This window comes from Cervus canadensis, chromosome 32, assembly GCF_019320065.1.
Source record: "Cervus canadensis isolate Bull #8, Minnesota chromosome 32, ASM1932006v1, whole genome shotgun sequence".
Classification (NCBI taxonomy): domain Eukaryota; kingdom Metazoa; phylum Chordata; class Mammalia; order Artiodactyla; family Cervidae; genus Cervus; species Cervus canadensis.
The window spans coordinates 10,082,986-10,103,189 of record NC_057417.1 but is presented as its reverse complement, the minus strand read 5'-3'; the positions used below and the strand labels follow the sequence as shown (position 1 = coordinate 10,103,189).

Here is a 20,204-nt window from a genome sequence, read left to right as displayed (position 1 = left end):
CTGCTGTCACCTCTTTCTGAATTAGATGGCTTATGTGATAGCTTCAGGTCACTTCCCAGTCAGAGGCAGGTCAGAAAGGAAGGTTGACTGGATGGTCACCAGGTGGTCACTTACTTCCTAGGAGAAATAAGTAAGATCCCAGTAAAAAGATCAAATTGACTCCAGATTTTTAAGAAGTTAAAACTTAGACCAATTAACACGAATTTTCGAGACTGAAGATCACTGAAATTTTACTACTGACAAAAGGCACCAGGGGGACTTCCCTGGCAGTCCAATGGTTAGGGCTTTGAGCTTCCACTGTAGGGGGTGTGCTCAGGAAAAGTATGATCCTTGCATGCCCTGAGGTATGGCAAAAAAAAAACCCCAAAACCCCAAAGGCACCAGAACTAGATGGGTTAAGAACTGAGTTTCAGCTCACCTAAAGAACAAATAACTCCAACTTTTTAAAAACCTCTTCTAGGTCACCTGGGAAAAAAAAAAAAAAAGGAAGCACACCACTTCTTTTATGAACCTAAAGTAACTTTAATACCAGAAACCTAATATAGTCCCCCCAAAGAAATTGTTTCTAACTAGGATATTAACTAAATCAGCGATGTAAGAAAATGATTGTTGCCATATGACCACGCGATTGATAATTAAATAATTTAAAAGCTCTCTCCTTGGGCAAACATTAATCAAGCTCCCTTAACCACCTTCTAGACCATACCTGGTGAGCCTGCTCGCCCAGTTTGGAGAGAACTTACCGCCATTGTTATTTGATCATCCTAGCCTGCCTTCTGCAAGATTTCTGTTAGGTCTGTTTGACAAGAATTCCCCCTGCTCTGGGTGTCCCTCTCAGCCCCCATGGCTATAAATCCACACTCTTGTGAATTTCCTATATGGAAAGGACACCTAGGGCTTCCCAGGTGGCGCTTGCGGTAAAGAATCAGCCTGTTAGTTCAGGAAAGGCAAGAGAGGTGGTTCAATTCCTGGGTCAGGAAGCTCCCCTAGAGTAGGAAATGGCAACCCGCTCTTGCCTGCAGAGTTCCGTGGACAGAGGAGCCTGGCGGGCTACAGTCCAAGGGGTCACGAAAGGGTTGGACACACATCAAAACAAGTGTGAACTAATGTATGAACACTAGTTACATGACATTCCAGGACAAAAGGCTTTCCCTGGCCAGCTAAGGCTGGGAAAGATCCCTTCTCTCAGAGATACCAGGGAGGGCAAGTTCAAGACTGAAAGTCTTATGTAAAGAGGTTCATTTACTTTCTTGAGGACAGAAGAGTTTTGTGCTTTTGTTGTTTAAAGGACACTGAAGTCGTCGCCCCGCATCCCAGGGTCCCTGGGGAGATGAGGGTGGGTGGCCTCAGTCCCCACTGTCTGCTGCCGCTCTGTTTGCCTGCGGGTCCGCTCTCCCTCTTCACTGCCTCCTTTCATTGAGTTTACCAGTTTCCATGCTTTCTGACATACCATTTCTTCAGACGTCTGCTGCCGGAGACCTGCAGACAGAATTAGAGTTTGCTCAAGGCTATAGTCCTCTCTTGGAGGAGATGCTTGAATCAGGCTCCCCTCCTCCCTGGCCTGTGACCCATTTTCAAGTTTGACTTGGCATCTCTCCTCACTCTCAGAGACCCTCTCTCCCAGGAGGCAGGACCTGTCACTCTGGAAGTTTCTAATACTGCTGTTTTCTCCTGGACCAGGTTTTTACTAATGACAAGACAGAGGAGTGCGTGAAGCTCACAAGTCTCTATTTGTTTGCCAAGAACGTTCGGTCTTTGCTTCATACTTACCACTACCAGCAGCTTTTCCTTCATGAATTTTCCATGGCCTATACCAAGTATGTCGGAGAAACACTGCAGCCCAAGACATACGGCTTCGGTAGTGTGGAGGAGCTGTTGGGAGCCATCCCGCAGGTGGGAGTTTTCTGAGTTTCTTGAAGGGTGTCCTCTCTTGGACAGAATGAAAAGGCAGGCATTTTGAACTAACATACATACTGTTGGCCGAAAAAAAAAAAAAAATGATTTTAGTGTTTCTTCTTCATTCTGCAAACCTTTGTTAAAATCATCAGAGGAGGACCAGGCATGGGCTCACCCCCAGGCCCAGGGATCCCAGAGCAGAGTCCTCACGATGTGCAGAAGCTGATTAACCACGCGATGAAGAGGGGAGGGGGCGGGCATTGTGCACAGGTGCAGAGCAGTGAGAAGTTGGGGGGGAGCAGCGGGTGCCTGCCTCAGTTATGGAGGCGGGGGACTCCGTGGGGAGAGGGCAGGAGCCTGGGGTTGCCATCCGTGGAGGAGTGGAGAGAACCAGGAGGGGAGGAGGAGCCTGACATTTGAAGTGGGAGAGGACACGAGGCTGGGACAGCTGGAGAGCCGAGGTGAGGGACTTGGTGACAGAAGCCCGTGAGGGGAAGCGCTGGGAACCACGGGCCACTGCCGCCCCTTTCTTGGCAGAGGCGGGGGCAGCGTGATTAGGTAGGGGTCTTTGTTTTAGGTTTAGTGAGCTTTAGCTCGAGGGGCATGGGGGAGCCATTCATTCTTTTTAATGTAAACGTAGTATCTGGAGAAGCTGGTAAGAGCTCCCTTGTGAGAACCAACTTCATTTATATACCAGAGCTGGTATTTGGGAGGTGATGTCTTTAGAGCCATAAGGAGTGAAACTGAATCTCATGATTTCTACGACTACACAGCTTTTATAAGGGGCGTGTGTTTCCATCTTCTGTTGCTTTAAAACAAAGTGCTGAAAAATTTTTTGTGGCATTACTTTTTAAATCCTAGTATGTTTAAGTATGTTACCAAACATATAACTTTAGGGTTTATTTCCCCTCCTTTTCCACTTCATAACCAATAGTATGTCTTGTGTGCAGGTCGTCTGGATAAAAGGACATGGTCATAAGAGAATTGTAGTGTTAAAAAATGACATGAAAAGTAAGTACGCCCCATCCCTGCCCCCTTCACAAGCCCTGGGTCTCTCACCTGCTCCCCCTCTGATGGGTGTTTTCTGTCCTCCAGGTCGCGTGAGTTCACTCGGTCTTCCCCCTGCCAGTCACGAGACCCAGCCCTCAGCTCCCGAGCGCATCCTGGAGGTGCCCGAGTCTCCCCCGGCCTCGGAACTCAGACTCGGAGTGGGTGGCGATGGTGAGAGAGGGAAAACCAAAGCTGGTGATGTTTCCAGGACAGGGCTTGGGGTGGAGTCAGAGTGGGTCAGGGGAAAGGATGACACGCAGGACCATCTTCATTCTTTAAAGGGAAGCGTTGGTATATTTCCCAAAGGAGCCTGGTGTTTGGTTAATAACAGAGAAAACTGGCCTGCATTTGATGGCCGACCAGTTAAGTCTCTTGAAGGCTGTTGGTAGCCCCTGTCACAACAGTATGGCAGACGTGTTCAGATGTTAAAGCGACTCTGACGCTTGTTAAAATATTTGAAGACAGTTGCAGTGGGATCAGCTCTGCTGCCCTCGGAAAGGGAGATGGAGCTTAGCTCTTCAGGCAAGGACCAGTGACGCTTACAGTCAAGGAGCAGAGCCAGGGCGTCGGTGACCGGGAAACTCCCAAGAGAGGATGTCAGGCTCGGGGGATTCCAGCCGACCTGAGAGGGTTCTTAGACCCCAAAGGTTGGGATTGGGTGGAATGAGGAGCTTGATGAGATATCAAGGACGAGGGGATTTCTCTAAACTGACTTCCCAAGATTCTTGCCAAGAGTGGCCAGGGCAAGGACACAGAAGGCTAAGGTCAGGGGCTGGCGGGGAAGGGGGCTGTGGAACCTGACCCCTGACTGAAGTTGTGTCGGGGAGTCTGGGTCGTAGGACTTCCCTGGGAAAGAGTTGACAGGACTAGTGTTACTGAGGAATATCCTTGAGGCACCCTGACTTTATGTGGCACTTTCTGTGTACGAGGTGGGGATCAGCTCCCTTGACTTGTGCGCCCATTGCCACTTTATCTTGGGGCTCTGCGAGTCGCTTTAAATAGTTAGAGGCTCTGCTGTGCCCTGTGTTGATCGGGTGATCAGCCCTGGAGTGGTTTACAGTTCCACAAAGCACCTGGATGAGGCGCGTCCTCTCAGGCTGTCAGCACAGCCTTCAGCGGTCACCTGCATCCTAACCGAGAACTGAAATTCCAGAAGTAGCTGCTTACCTGAGAGTGCGCAGGGAGGCAGCGACAGAACTGGGACCCGAGTCCTCTAATTCTGAATGTTTGCGCCTTTCAGGTGCTTACTATGGGCTTTTTAATTGTCCTTTGCTGTTCATAAGAACACAAATCGGGCGGTCCTGGCTGCGGCATTTCACTTACCAAAGAGAGGACTCAGACCTTTCTGTTAATGGGTTTTTTTTTTTTAACTTGCGTTCTTGAGTACTTCCTGACCTCAGGGAGTCAGGGAGAAGGCGAGCCTCAGGCCTGGGCCGCAGCCGCCTCATCCTGAGCAGCCCCCTCCCGCCCCGCCCGCCTTCCCCCAGGGCCCCATCCTGCGGAGCAGGAGCTCCTGCGGCTGGCCAACGACTCCCCGGTGGACCTCCTGTGCGCGCCCGTCCCCTCCTGCCTGCCGTCCCCGCAGCTGAGGCCGGATCCCGTGGTCCTCCAGGCTGCCGATCTCATCTGGTTTGAGGAGCACCCTCAGGAGCCTTCAGGTAGGAGACTCTGTGTCACTGCGGGGCGGGTTCTCTGTGGCTTTAGTCAAGCAGCAAACACTTCACGGCAAGATGTTAACTGTGTGATGCAAGTAGGGAGTGACTCTACGTTTTCAGGCACAAAATACCTGTGAGGATTATTCCAGACCCTTGTCCTGTCAGCTTTCCTGCGGGGCTGGGCTCACAGCCTGAGGTGCTGGCGAAGCAGCAGGCCAGGGCCCGACAGTGGTCTTGAGGGCACTGCAGCCTGGCTGGAGGGGGCACCCACGGAGCAGCACGCGGGGGCCTCCCGGGCTGTGCTCCCCACTTTGTAAAGCACAGCAGCTCCAGGGGCAACCCCCGCCCGTCACCAGACACGAGCTGACGGTCTCAGGGTCCTGGGGCTCCAGGGGGCTGTGAGCAGGGGAGGGAGGGGGCATCTGCGGCTTGAAGCCCAGCTTGTGCCACAGCCAGAGGTGGCCCGGGCCCCAGGCTGGCCGGCCAGGAAGGGGCAGAGCCAGGACTGGAGCCCCGGTCTCTCGTCTTCGTGCCGTATTGCCGGCCCCCGAGAGGCTGGCCTGCCTGCCGTGTCCAAGGAGGGCCTTCCCCCAGCGTCTCCTCTGTCATGATGGGTCCTTCCCTGCTCTGCTGACGCTGCTGACCACAGGCCTCAATCTTCTTACCAGCCTCTGGCCCCGTCTCCCAGAGAAAGAACCTGAAAGAGGCTGTTTGTCTGGAAGATGGGTAGGGAGACGTGAACCTCCCTGGCTGCTGGGTGGACCTGGGCTGTGGCGACGGCAGGGGTGGTGTCCCTGCAAGCGTAGACTTGATAGGAAATTGATGGTAGCTCTTCCGTGGGTGTAACCTCGGTGTGTATAGCGTACTGAGTTCAGCCATCCCTGTGTGATGGGGAGAGAAATAATCTTGAGTGGTGTTGGCAGGTCTGTCCATCATTTCTCCCCGAGAGTGTCAGCCTGAGAGCTGAGCTGAGGCTCTGCGTCCCTGCCGTCACTCTGGGCCTCTGTGAACCTTCGGTGTGGAAGCCCCTTGCACACGCAGTGGGAGCCCGAGGTGCAGGACACATCCCTTCCAAGTGACGTGGCTCTGGCCACACAGCGGGCTAATCATCGGTACTTGCAGCTCAGCCAGAGAAAGACAGTCTGTGGGCGTTGCAGGAAAACCGGGCTGCTTCTCTTCCTGGAATTTAAAAAATACATGTTTGTGTATTTATTTGGCTCTGTCGGGTCTTAGTTGTGGCACGCGGGATCGTCACTGCATCGTGCAGGACCCTCCGTTGTGGCGCCCGGACTCCAGTTGTGGTGCACAGGCTCGGGAGCCCCATGGCCTGTGAGATCCCAGTTCCCCGAGCAGGGGTCAGACCTGCGTCCCCTGCAGTGCCAGGGGGATTCTCAACCACTGGGCCCCCAGGGAAGTCCCTCTTCCTGGCTTTCTGAGGGTACTTCTGACTGTGTGGTTCTCGCCTTATCTCTGCCTGCCCGTGCGCCTCCCTCCCCCACCTTAGATCCCTTGAGAGCAGGAGGATATATCAGGGCCCTTTTGGTCTGAAAGTCTTTAGGTCACATGTGGCTTTCTGGGTCCTCCACTACCTGACAGAGAATGAATGGGCAGAGAAAGCAGAAAAAAGTATTTTTAAACTGCGGACTGCCCATTGACTTGTAGCCCAAAATGACAGTCTCTGAAGTTTTGTTATTCAAGGAAAAGCAGAGACGCAGTTTTTAAATGCTTGACTTAAGTGATACCTGGTATTGGCCTCAGAGCTAAAGTGTGAATTAGAGGATCGGGGATTAATTTTTGAGAAACGAGAGGAACTGAAAATCAGCACTGCCGCCAGGTCCTAGAACTGAATGTGTTTTGCTTTCCTGTGTTTACAGAAATTATGATTTTAAACCAAGAAGAGAAAATTGAAATTCCAGTACCAGTAAAGAACGAAAACCTGCCCCCTGATCCGAGCTCACCCGGTGTGTTGGCAGCTGTCCCAGCGCCTCCCAGCCCCTCCTCGGAAACCCCAGAGTCGCTGCTCAGCAAGGACCCCATGGAAAGCCCAGCCAAAAAGCAACCCAAAAATAGAGTAAAATTGGCAGCCAACTTTTCCTTTGCACCTATAACCAAGCTTTGAGTCTCGTTTTGAACATAGAATTAGGATGGGAAAACACTGTCTGATTCTGCACACAAAAGCAGGTTCAAAAAACACAACCTTTTCTGTTTTCCCCCTAGAAGCCACTTACTTCATCTTTAGACATGTTCTGTACGTTTTGTTTCTTTTACATTGAATGCGGCTTTAAGCTGAAGTTTTTCTTTCTTTTCTTTTTCTCCCCCACTTGTTTGGGAAAAAAAAAATATCCTGGCATTTGTTAAAGAATCCTTAATATATTTTAACAAATTTTTCTTAATTATTACAAAGTATAATGAATGGTGTTCCGTAAGAAGACAGCAGGGAGAACTCAGCTCGAAGGAAGTGGTCTTACTTCCATCAAGCCACACCAGTGGTAAAATCTTACATGTAGTGTAACGTAGTCTCTAAGCCTGTGTTTACTGATGTGTTCAGACAGTATTAGTCAAATGCATGAGAAGATGAAGCAAAAGTCTGTTTGGTGATCCTACGCGATCACTCACTGAAGAGGGTGGGCAAGGCAGGAGGAGTGTATGTCCTGGTTGGATGCGAAGGCTCCTGGCTTCCATGTGACTTGTAAGTGTGCCTTGTTTTTTTATTTAGCTATGTCTGTAGTTGACAAATGTGGCTTCATCTCAAATTTTTTAAAATGTTTCCACTTTGGGGTTCCATTGAGCTTTCTAGAGAGTCAAGGATGTTTTAAGCTTCCCTTTTATGTTAAGTTCCAGTTTGACATGGATTAGGTTAAGGAAAAGAAGATGGTCTTGGTGTCATGAATTTAAAAGTCAGCATTTGAATTCCAACACACATTATTGTGTGTCGAGAGGCAGCATTGGGAAGAGAGTCTGATTTTCTAGAATATGCATCAAATGCATAAATTACAAATCAGAGGCGAGGAGGGAGGTACTTTTGACAGGAACGGTATCGATGCTCTTTCCACTAGGAAGAGGCAGAAATTCTATCTATACATAGGAAGGCCAAGGTTGATCAACTTAACCTTGTATTCGTAATTTTAAAGCTGGTTTTGATAGCTGGGAAGCTTCGTGTGCATGTGACTATGTGTTTGTTAACTCAGTGTCTTTTAATAGCGTCTGCTTTTACTGTTACTTCTCGCTCTTGGAAGCATGTTTGGGTTTGTTTTTTTTTGTGGTGTCTGATGTTGGCATTTATGGAAAGCCAGCCTTTGAGGGAGCACTGCCCTGTGGAGTGACCTTCGCCTTGAGGTGGCTGAGGCATCCGGTGACTGGCGGCCTCTTACGCCTCCTGGAGAAACCTGACATTTACAATGGGTTGTATTTGTTGGGCAAAAAGGCGGATTCATTCATAGAGCAGCAAAAAACCTGTTGGCATAAGGTCTTCCACTAGTTAGATGGTTTCTTTTGGGGAAATGATTCTATTTTGTAACTTCTAGAAAGCCAGAAAATGGGCTCTGATTTCATAGCCAGCATTTTGATAAAATGCCACAAAATAAGGGCTATTGAGAGATTTTTTACAAGTAAGACTTTTTGTTCCCCAAATCTTTTCAATGAAGCCAACGAGTCCCAGTTCTCAGCACACAGCCCCGAACAAGATGGAGCGGGCCTGGGAAAGCCTTGTAGGCATCGTGGCACTCAGTCTTCCTGAAGGCATGTCCTCTATAGACATAGTGTGACAGTCAGTGAAATGCAGAGGTGCACTTTTTTTTAGAAAGCTTTTTAAACATTATGATGAAGGTGGTGTTGAGAACATCAGTGGCCTTATTCTAAGATTTTGTAAGGCTGAATTTGCACATGTGGACTTTAGTTTTGCTTGAAGGTAGAGAAAGTGGACTTAAAAAATGCCCAAGGCACCATTACAAGTCACTTGGAACAGCCTCAAAGAGCAGCTTCTTTGGGCACCAGACAAAGAAGAGACGAGTTGTGCGCTGTTGTGTTGGTGTGGTCGAACCATTCACTGGAGTCGCCAGGAGCCTGGGACGGGTGCGTGACTCTTTAACAGTCGCCGTTTGAAGATGTGCAAAGCTCATGGTGTCCGTAATGTACTCCACAACGGCCAGTCCAGTTGCTATCTATTTTTTTATCTAGAGGCTTAATTGATGTGACAAAATGACGTATGAGAATTAAGACAATGAAATACTTTATTTCTGGGTGGAAAGAATATATCAGATTTATCTGTTTAAAAAAAAAAGTTATCACCAAAACCCCCTTTCCCATCTTGCACTGTTTGTTTTGAATTGATTTGGGGGGAAGAGATGTTTTTCTCAACTGTCTACTTTGTTTGAACACTTCTTTTGTGGTTCAAGTGCTGTTTTGTGTGTTGGGACCAAACAGTTGTCAATAAACTTTAAAAGCAAGCATCACACTTGAGTTCCCCAAGTGAATGTTCTGTTCGTTTGGGGCGGGGAGGGATTGTACCCCACTTCTGTCAGCTTCTCATCCCCTCTGGGAATCTGTGAGGTGGGAAGTAGATGGGTCTGGCATCGTGGAGCCCCTTTGAGTTTGGCATCTGGCCCCAACAGGTGACTGGACTGTTGGCACTTTGTGGTCAGGACCCTCCGGGGTTTCCAGCCTCACTCCAGCTTATAATCATGTGAGGAAAATACAGTAATCACAAAATACCCTCTGGTTATAAAACTTGGGAACTCTCTCCCTGGGAAAGAAATGCATTTTGCAGACATCCTTGGTTTTGGTCACTGCCAGGCTTGCTTTTTGAATAAGCCTATTTAGAAAAGATTTCTTTCACCATTATGAAGCCCTTTTCCTGAGACCACTGTTACTCCCCACCCACCCATCCACCCCCCTTTCAAGATTTTGAAAAGGACGCAGAAGAGACTTGAACTTCTAGATAAATTGATTCTTGATGAAGGGCAATTTTTTTAAAGTTCAACACTAATGGTCTCTTAAAAACCTTTGGCAGTCCTTTCAAAACACCTTTCACTGTAGCCAGTTTTTGCCGGAAAACTTGAGAGGCCACTGTGCCCCTTTAGTCGGGGCAAGGGAATTTGGAACGTCTCGATTGGTGGTTGAAACAGGGCATCACATTCATCTTGGTTGTATTTCCCACCTGGAAATGCAGCCTAGCAGACACAGACAGAGTGAAAGCAGACCCATCCACACGAGAGACAGATGTGACCTTCTAGGACTGACTGCGATGTGCAGCTGACCTGTGTGTTGCCTCTTCCGTGAGGAGCCTCGTGCTTTGAAACTTCGCTTCTCTGGTTTCTAGCTGCTTCATATGGGCAGGGTCCGAGTCATCAGACCATCACAAACATCCCAGCCCCCACCCCCACCCCCCACAGCAGTGACCTGCCATAGCTCCCGTCTACACTGGAGACAGGTCACATAGTGGCTCTGGGACTCGGGAGAAGCAGGAACACGACTCTGCCCTGTAAACCAGCGGTCAGCGGGGTCTCCATCACTGTGTTACTTGACCTCACACCCTCCTGTGTGGCTGTACTTCAGGCTCATACATACAGTCGCTCGCCAGTCTCCCAGCTGCATGTGTGGTTACAGCATCAGCCTGGTCTAACTCACTCTTGGGGGAGAGATGCAGTGGAGACGGAGCCAAGGGGCTTGTTTGGATTAGTACTTGCAAGGCCCAAGTGTGGAGTCTTTCCCAGCAGAGTTCTAGGCAGCCTTGGGGCACAGCTTAGGTGGAAATACGAGGAGACCTGGTTGCCCTTGGGCTTCACTGGTGGCTCAGACAGTAAAGAATCTGCCTGCAATGCAGGAGACCCGGGTTCGGTGCCTGGATTGGGAAGATCCCCCAGAGAAGGGAGTGGCTACCCACTCCAGTATTCTTGCCTGGAGAATCCCAAGGACAGCGGAGCCTGGCTACAGTCCACGGGGTCGCAAAGACTCAGACATGACTGAGCAATCAACACCTCACACTGTGGCTGCCTCTGGGAGGCAGTCGGCAAATCACAGAACTGGTGGGAAAGCAAGCCCCTCAATCTTCAGGCGTGTGGGACAAGATCAGAGGTCGAGGGCCAGACCTTCCCTCAGCGAGATGAAGGGAACGAGCCACAGCTCCTGGGAAGGAAGGCTTTGGAAATGGGGAGTTCAGGGGCCAGAGGAGGAAAGGGGAAGAGACATCTGTAGTTGAGGCTAAGGACCCAGCCACTGGGCCCCTCATTCCATGCTGGTGAACCAGTTAGGGGCGCTGCAGAGGTCAGGGTGGCCCTTCCACCTCTGCTGAAAGTCTTCCTGATGCAGGGGCTGGTGTGAGAGAACTGCCTGCCCCCCGAGCCTCCTTTCTCCCTGCAGACCTTAGTCACGGTGAGTGCAGACAGGCCCACCCACAGGCTGCAAAGGCCCCGCCCTCGGTGTTGGCTGAGTCTGGTGTGTCTGGGCCAGACATGGAATCAAGAAAGACATTTCAGAAAATAAATCTGTGTTCTAAAATAGAACCCTGTTTCACTTTTGTGCATGGGGACACTGATGCTATTTTGCGCATGGATTCTGAGGACTGGCCCCTGCTGACCCTCCCCTTTGCCCTCCTGCCCCAACTGAGGGCCCCAGATTCTGTGGGCTGTCAGCTGGAAGCCACCCCAGAGGCTGGCCACATGGGCCTCCCCAGAATGGCAGCTCAGTTCAAGCCAGCAATGAGAATTTCCAGTTCCCTAAGAGGGAGCCTTGTTATGATGTAATCTAATCAAGGAAATGACTTCCCAGCATCTTCGCCAAATTCCATCAGTCAGAAGCCAGTCGTAGTGCCCATCGATGAATTTACATAGACATCTTGTTTATGTTTGATGAATTTGAGTCAGTGACTGACATCAGAGGTCCAGCTCCCAGTGCGAGAGGAAAGGGGTGCCCTGGCTCAACCTTCCAAGGGTCAACAAACAAGCTTCGAAGCGGCAAGCCTCCGCCCCCACGCTGAGGTTACAAATGGGGAGAGTGAGGCTGGAAAGGGTGAGCCATTGCCCCAGCTACTCCATGGCATAGCTGGGCCGGAGTCCCTGGTCTGCACACCTCCCAGGTCTCGTCTTTACTGAGCCCCACTCCATCCCAGGCACTGCGCCAGGTGTGGGGTCCCTGGTGAGTAAGAGGCAGGCCCAATCATATTTCCCTGCCTCCTTGACAGCAGCGGGACTCTGGGCTCAAACAGGAAGACTCTTCCGGGTGGTGGTTCTCAGATCAGAGAGGGCATTAGAATCACCAGGGAAACATGTTTAAAATGTGGGCTGTCAGCTAAAACTGAGACAGGTCGGGACCTGAGACCACCCTGACCCCCACCAGAGTGCTTGCAAGTGCCCCTGGAAACGGAATGCAAAGAAACTGTAAGGGACTAATACTTTGGCCACCTGATGGGAAGAGTCGACTCATTGGAAAAGACCCTGATGCTGGAAAAGACTGAGAGCGGGAGGAGAAGGGGGCAACAGAGGGTGAGATTGTTGGATGGCATCACTGACTTGATGGACATGAGTTTGAGCAAGCTCCGGGAGATGGTGAAGGACAGGGAAGCCTGGCATGCTGCAGTCCATGCGGTCGCAAAGAGTCAGACACGACTTGGCAACTAAACAACAAGCGACAATAAGGGACTAAAAGCAGTCAGGGTAATTATGAACAATAAGGTGTAGAAAGGCCACATGGGCGTCCCTGGTGGCTCAGACCGTAAAGAATCTGCCTGCAGTGTGAGAGACCTGGGTTCGATCCCTGGGTTGGGAAGGTCCCCTGGAGAAGGGAACAGCTTTCCATTCCAGTATTCTTGCCTAGAGAATTCCATGGAAAAAGGAGACTGGCAGGCTACAATCCATGGGGTCGAAAAGAGTCAGATATGACTGAGCGACTTTCATTCACTCACTTATTATTAGTACTTTCCAGGTGGCACTAGTGGTAAAGAACCTGCCTATCAATGAAAGAGATGCAAGAGATGTGGGTTTGATCCCTGGGTTGGGAAGATCCCCTGGAGAAGGAAATGGCAACCCATTCCAGTATTCTTGCCTGGAAAGCCCCATGGACAGAGGAGCCTGATGGGCTACCTACCGCCCATGGGGTCACAAGAGTCAGATACAACTTAGTCACTAAATCACCACTTGGTGGCTCAGTGGTTAGGATTCCAGGTTTTCCCTGCTGTGTCCTGCATTCAATCCTGGTTGGGGAACTGAAATCCCACAAGCTGCAAGTTCAGTTTAGTTCAGTCGCTCAGTCGTGTCTGACTCTTTGCGACCCCATGGACTGCAGCATGGCAGGCCTCCCTGTCCATCTCCAACTCCTGGAGTTTACTCAAACTCATGTCCATTGAGTCAGTGATGCCATCCAACCATATCATCCTCTGTGATCCCCTTCTCCTCCTACCCTCAATCTTTTCCAGCATCAGGGTCCTTTCCAATGAGTCAGTTCTTCGCATCAGGTGGCCAAAGTACTGGAGCTTCAGCTTCAGCATTAGTCCTTCCAATGAATATTCAAGACGGATTTCCTTTAGGATGGACTGGTTGGATCTCCTTGCAGTCCAAGGGACTCTCAAGAGTCTTCTCCAGCACCACAGTTGAAAAGCATCAATTCTTTGGTGCTCAGCTTTCTTTATAGCCAAACTCTCACATCCATACATGACTACTGGAAAAACCATAGCTTTGACTAGACGGACCTTTGTTGGCTGCAAGATACAGCCACAAAAGAAGAAAAGATTTCAAAATAAAAAATTCATCTTAACATGGCTAAACAGGCTCTGGAGCCTTTCTGGGGGTGAGGTCTCCCAGTGGGGCAGTTAACTCAGAGCGGCCTGGCCCAGGGCAATGCTGTGCTTGGAGCCTGAAGCCACGGAAATGCTTTCTTAGGGGTTTCTTCCCTCCAAATGCATAGACTGTGGTTTCTATGAGTAGAGAGTTGCTGTTCTAACCTCAACAAACAAACAGCTGTGGGCAGAGCAAGTCAAGAGCCAGGTAGGGGCACTGAGTCAGACCAAGGGCTCTGAGTTCTGTCCAGGCTTCAGTGAGCTCGCTGATCACCTTAGCAAATCTCTGCCCTGCTCTGAAAGCCTGTTTTTATTTTTTATTTTTTTGGTGGCGGGCGGGGGCGGGGGGGGGCAGGTGGGTGGTGGTGCTTATTGTGTGGTATGTGGGATACAGGATCTTAGTTCCCCAACCAGGGATCAAACCTGCGCCCCATGCAGTGGAAGCTCAGAGTCTTAACCACTGGACTGCCAGGGAAGTCTTATTTCTTCTCTAAAATGCTGCAGACATGTGTTTTTAACTTCCCAGCATCTCTTCTGTCCTCTTCTGACACAACTGGGCTGACATCACTGCCTCCTCTCCAAATCAGCCTTTGGACCCCAGCTCGGCACCCTCTGCTCCAGCAAGTGATTCGGGACTGGCATGTGACCCAGACTCCAGGCTGGCCTTCTTGTTGAAATCGCTGGATTTTTCCTCCAGGAGGCTTGGGGAATGGAATCTGGGAGCTTGATAGCTGGACATAACCAGCATGGAGAAGTAGCAAAACATGGAAAACAGGTCCAGGTGATTTCCTTTGAATCCCTGGACCTGCTAGTACCTTAGATTTTAGGACATCTCAGCTCAGAAGCCAGGAAGCACACTTACGTTTTGCCAGCTTGGCTTCAATTTTGGTCTTCTACAACCAAAAAGAACTGTTAAAAACGAGACAACAGGGACTTCCCTGGTGGTGCAGTGGACAGGAATCCGCCTGCCAATGCAGGGGACTCCGGTTCAAGCCCTGACCCGGGAAGATCCCACATGCCTCGGAGCAACTAAGCCCACGGACCCCAACAACTGAGCCCACGCTCTAAAGGCCCTGAGCCTCAACTACGGAAGCTCATGCGCCTAGAACCGGGGCTCTGCAACAAGAGAAGCCTAAGCACCGCAACTTGAGAGTAGACCCCCCTCGCTGCAACTAGAGAAAGCCTGCATACATCAGCGAAGACCCAGTGTAGCCAAAAGGTAAATTAAAAACAGAAAAACAAGACAAGAGGCCCTAAATGGAAGACTTACGCCAAGCCCAATGTCACCAAAACAAGTCTTGGAATAAAAAACTGGTTATCAGGAATTGTCACCCTGATGCCGAGCAGGGTCCTGTGGGGCTCCTAGGCACAAAGCCGGTGTCCCCCATTTCTTCGATTATAGGAAACAGCTTTCATTCAGCCTCCATGACCTTCCCTGAGTTCTAAATGGCAGATGCGAACAGTTGTTAATCAAGGGAGGAGCGGCCAAGAAGCCACCTGTGGCAGGTTTAAAGCGACCAGAGGTAAGAAGACCTGACCACCTGAGGCTGAGCTGTGCTTAGTCGCTCAGTCGTGTCTGACTCTGCGACCCCATGGGCTGTAGCCCACCAGGCTCCTCTGTCCATGGGATTCTCCAGGCAAGAATACTGGAGGGGGTTGCCATGCCCTCCTCCAGGGGGTCTTCCCAACCCAGGGATCAAATCCAGGTCTCCCACATTGCAGGCAGGTTCTTTATGTCTGAACCAGCAGGGAAGCCCAATCTTGTCAGCAACCCCACCCTTTGAAACTTTGCAGAAGAAAGAAGAATGCCTTGATCCTTACCACATACCTCAGCCTGACTATAACCTCTCGCTGTTCCAAGGGTTGTTGTTCAGTCGCTCAGTTGTGTCTGACTCTTTGTGACCCGATGGACGGCAGCACACCAGGCCTCCCTGTCCTTCACTATCTCCTGGAGTTTGCTCAAACCCATGTCCATTGAGTCAGTGATGCCATCCAACCATCCCATCCTCTGCTGCCCTCTTCTCCTTCTGCCCTCAATCATTCCCAGCATCAGGGTCTTTTCCAATGAGTTGGCTCTTTGCATTAGGTGACCAAAGTATTAGAGCTTAAGCATCAGTCCTTCCAGTAAATATTTAGGATTGATTTCCTTTAGGATTGACTGGTTAGATCTCCTTGCTGTCCAAAGGACTCCCAAGAGTCTTCTCCAGCACCAGAATTTGAAAGGAGGAGACCTGTGCACACATAAATCTTGTCAGCAACCCCACCCTTGAACTATTGCTATAAGACTCCTCCCGGGTTGGGACACACAATTTTGAAAGTCATGAGCCCACTGTGTCTGCCGTTGCCTGGCAAAGCAATAAGGTTATTCTTTTCTACTTCACCCAAACCTCTGGGATTCAATTCAGCATCACTTTCCGGGGCTGATTCCACGTGGAGCTGGCAGAACTAGAGGGAGGGGACAGGTGTGGGGAGGACATGAGGGGGTGTGTAGAGCGAGGAGGGGGCAGTCAGGGTCAGGTGTGAGTGCACGCCTGGGACAGTGCGGACACTGGGGAAGCACGTGGAACCGAGTTCGGTGGACACTTAGGTTACGGCAGCTTTTGTCACCTTGCAGTGTGTCCCTGGCTTTGCTCACCGTCAGCTGCATGAGGGCAGGCCCCAGGTTGGGCTTGCTTCCTACGTGCAGATGTGGGCAACACTCATCCACTTCACTGCATGGTTTGCTCCAACCCCTTCCCATGCACCATCTCGTTTAACCCTCCATGGTTCTCTCCATTTCACAGATTTGGACACTGAGGCCCAGAGAGGTGAAGGAACCACCCCAGCTCACACAGGGAGTGTTGAGTGGGGATCTTAACCCTGGCAGGCTGGAGCCCTCCGCCAGTGTCTAGCTTCTCTTCCCTGTGGTTAATTCTGCTGGGCAGTGGGTTTTGTTCAGATTTAACATCCGATAGGGGGCCTCTTCCACCCTCCTGTTAGACACCAGTCTCCCTCCCTAGAACGTCAGGTACCTGAAGACAGGACTCCCCCTGTTCATCGCTGTGTTCCCTGGTACCTGCCAAGGATTGCATTCACAAGTGGAATTCACAAACGCATGAACAGAAAAGTGACATTTGCTCCTCAAACCAGCTTTCCTGGGTGTCTCACCCCAGCCCCTGGTGCCCACTCAGCGGTCCTGGGTCTCGGCAGGTGGCCTTGGGCATGTTCTAACTGCTTCTTCTCGAGCTGCAGATGAGCTCAGTCATTGAGCCCCTGCAGCCCAGGGCTGTCCAGCCAGCACGGAATGGAAAGGTTCGTAAGGGGCTCAGCGACTGCTGGCATGGCCATGAGTCACCTCTGAGTACAGCTCAACAGGGAACGGAGTGATGGTCATGCTGGGATTAGAAATGAGAAGGAAACATCCCATGCTTGAGTCTCATCCAGCTCTCAGACTCAAGCCCTGGTTCTACACCTATATGCTGTGTGACCTTGGGCTAGTCACTTCCCTTCTCTGAGCCTCAGTTCCCCATCTGCCAAATACAGGTGATGAGCCCTCCGTCTGATGGGAAAGAGTGTAAGGGAGCATTCCCCTGCCTGATGCGTTGGGCTTCCACGCCAGCACCTTGCTAAAATGCTCGCAGCAATCCCATGCTGTTGCAAAGTCCTGTGGGCCCTTTACACAAAGTTCTTAAGGTCTCACAAGCTCTGGGTCAAGCTGGATGCTGTGTCCCATGCCCTCCTGGACACTGCCTAGTGTTTCCAGATGGTCCTACTCCGTTTTTTCCCTTAAATGCTGGTGTGAGCAAGGGTCTGAAGCTGGAGGAGCGATGAGAAGGGAGGTGGGAGAGACACGCAGGGGACGGAGTGAGGCTTTGAAATCCAGGTCCAAGCCCTGAGACTGTGAGGATGGAGGGGAAGGCGCGGGAGGCTTGGAAGCAGCACACCTGGTTAGATTTTCTCTTTGAGATAATTTTGACTTCTGAGAGTGGCACACAGGTAGACCAGGGAAAGACTGGTAGATCTGAGAAGTTCTTGGCACAAGAAGAATGTGTGAAGGTCCAGGAGAGATGCCAACAGAGAGCGTGGCAAGAACCAAAAAATACCAAAGGATCTTTCTGCAGCCCCAGGTCAAAGAGGGACGCCAGCAAGCAGGTGGGATGAGGCCAAGGATGTGGGAAGGGGCCAGATCTGATTGGGCCTTTGAAACCATATGAAAGGACATGGATGTTGTCCTCAAGGCCTTGGAAATGGTTTTAAAGAGGGAAATGACAATTAGGTGTGCGTTATTCAGAAAATCACCTGGCTACTATGTGGAGAACGGCCAGTGATAAGGAGGCTAGTTACGAAACCACTGCAGTTGACCAAGAAAAGCTGAAGTGGCAACACTGGGTGGTGGGAAGATGGGGGTGTGGACAGATTCTAGAGAAGTTTAGGAGGTTGACGTTAAAGACTTGGGGCTTCCCTAGTGGCTCAGACAATCAAGAATCTGCCTGCAGTGCAGGAGATCCGGGTTCGATCCCTGGGTTGGGACGATCCCCTGGAGAAGGAAATAGCAACCCACTCCAGTATTCTTTCCTGAAGAATCCCACGGACAGAGGAGCCTGGTGGGTTACAGTCCCTGGGGTCGCAAAAGAGTCAAAAATGACTTAGCAACTAAACAACAAGCTAAAGACAATTGCATGGATGTGAGGAGGAAGAGAAGAGTCAAGGACAAGTTCTAGGATAATCTTGGCTATTTGGTGGTGCCCTTTTCTGAGACGGAAAAACAGAGGAAGCTGAGGCACTTTAGGATGGGGGTTGGCTGACATTTTCTTAAACGACCAGAGAGCAAATGTTTTAGGATTTGCAGGCCATTTGGTCTCTTGCCACAGTTCAGTTCAGTTCAGTCGCTCAGTCATATCCGATTCTTTGCGACCCCATGGACTGCAGCATGCCAGGCCCCCGTCCATCACCAACTCCCGGAGCTTGCTCACACTCAGGTCCATTGAGTTGGTGATACCATCCAACCATCTCACCCTCTGTCGTCCCCTTCCCCTCCTGCCTTCAATCCCTCCCAGCGTCAGGGTCTTTTCCAATGAGTCAGTTCTTCACATCAGGCAGCCAAAGTATTAGAGCTTCAGCTTCAGTATCAGTCCTTCCAATGAATATTCAGGACTGATTTCCTTTAGGATTGACTGGTTTGATCTCCTTGCAGTCCAAGGGAGTTTCAAGAGTCTTCTCCAACACCACAGTTCAAAAGCATCAATTCTTTGGTGCTCAGCTTTCTTCATGGCTTTCTCTTTTTCTTTCTTTCTTTCATTTCTTTCTCTTTCTTTTCTTCCTCTTTTTAAAGTTCTCTTTTTTTTAAATTTCTTTTTTTCTCTTATTTTTAAAATTTCTTTCTCAAAATAAATAAATAAATAAAATTTATTTCTCTTGCCACAAACACAAAGACTTTACTGCTGCAGCACAAAACAGCCGTAGACGATACACAAAAGCACTTGGTTATGTTCCATTACAACTTAATTTACAAAAACAGTTGGTGGGCTGGTTTTCCACCCCTGTTTAGGACATGTCTTTTTCGGTGTGCCTGCCCCAGATCTGAATGAAGACCCTCAGGAAGAAGGGGTCTGAGTGTAGGAGAAACGTCTAGGTGCATAAGAGAACTTAGGAGTGGTCAGAGTGCCGTCTAAGAGCAGGTGGCTGAGGCTGTGGGTGGGGAGAGAATGCTGAGGGCCAGGCCCTGAGGACAGGAAATGATAAAGGAGACTAGAGAGAGGTGGGAGGTACACCTAGACAGTGGGGTGTGTTGGCAGTCAAGTCAGGCAGACAGCTGGCAGGAGGACTGATGTGCCAGTTGGATTCAGATGAGGGGTGTCAGAATATGCCACTCAAAACACACCCCTTCAGCATAAGGATTATTTCAAGCTAAAGGCTATTGAGAAACAGCAGATACACAAAAAGCTCTAAACACAAGGTAAACATTTTCATTTTAGAAAACAAATCTCCATTTATAAAGTGAAAGTGAAAGTCATTCAGTCATGTCTGACTCTTTGTGACCCCATGGACTATATAGTCCATGGAATTCTCCAGGCCAGAATACTGGAGTGGGTAGCCGTTCCCTTCTCCAGGGGATCTTCCCAACCCAGTGATGGAATCCAGGTCTCCCACATGGCTGGCAGATTCTTTACCAGCTGAGCCACCAGGGAAGCCCTCCATTTATAAGGAAATTCCCATTTGTGAAAGGTATCTTCCTCTTCCAGGCCAAGAAGAGACGGATTTCCAGGGAGAAGGCAGGACTTCAATCTGCATAATAAACAACCCTTGTTTACCATACTTTTCCTGGTCATCTTCCCATAACTTGTCTCCTCTGCCCAGAAGCCCCAAACCCCTTTCCTTTGGTTTTAACCTTGTTGTTGTTGTTCAGTTTCTAAGCCGTGTCCAACTCTTGGCGACTCCATGAACTGCAGTCTGCCAGGCTTCCCTATTTTAGCTTAAGGTTTAAGTTTTAGCCTAAGATGGTACATAAACCCACATTCTAACCACCTGTTGGCACTACTCATTGCTGGGTTATACATGACACACGTGTTAATAAACTTCTCTTGTTTTTCTCTTGTTAATCTCTCTTTGGCCAGTCTCATTGACAGGGTCCCCATTGCAGAACCTAAAAGGGTTAAAGGAATGGGACTTCCCTGATGGTTCAGTGGTTTGGACTCCACTGTCCAGTGCAGGGGCCATGGGTTCGATCCCTGGTTGGAAAATGAGAAACTGCGTGCCTCATGGCACAGTCAAAAGATTAGATAGACAGATAACAGAGAAATAAAAGATTAAAAGTAGATGTTTCTCTCCCCTATGTGCCCAAATGGTTGCATTTCAGC

The 20,204-nt window shown here is 50.0% G+C and overlaps 1 protein-coding gene across 1 annotated transcript; it reads left to right on the top strand.

Moving 5' to 3' along the window:
- The first annotated feature begins 1,661 nt into the window (after positions 1–1,661).
- Positions 1,662–9,054, top strand: LOC122433334 (meiosis regulator and mRNA stability factor 1-like). The gene is made up of 5 exons (XM_043456166.1): positions 1,662–1,893; positions 2,847–2,907; positions 2,992–3,117; positions 4,434–4,604; positions 6,476–9,054. The coding sequence occupies exons 1-5, from the start codon at positions 1,804–1,806 to the stop codon at positions 6,718–6,720; spliced, it is 693 nt and encodes a 230-aa protein (XP_043312101.1). The 5' UTR covers positions 1,662–1,803; the 3' UTR covers positions 6,721–9,054.
- The last annotated feature ends 11,150 nt before the right edge of the window (positions 9,055–20,204 follow it).

Excerpts from the sequence above, each read along its gene's own strand:
- LOC122433334 (XM_043456166.1), top strand. The coding sequence starts at position 1,804 with ATGGCCTATACCAAGTATGTCGGAGAAACACTGCAGCCCAAGACATAC. Across the intron at positions 3,118-4,433 it reads ACTCGGAGTGGGTGGCGATG|GGCCCCATCCTGCGGAGCAG; the intron begins GTGAGAGAGGGA and ends GCCTTCCCCCAG. Across the intron at positions 4,605-6,475 it reads GCACCCTCAGGAGCCTTCAG|AAATTATGATTTTAAACCAA; the intron begins GTAGGAGACTCT and ends CTGTGTTTACAG.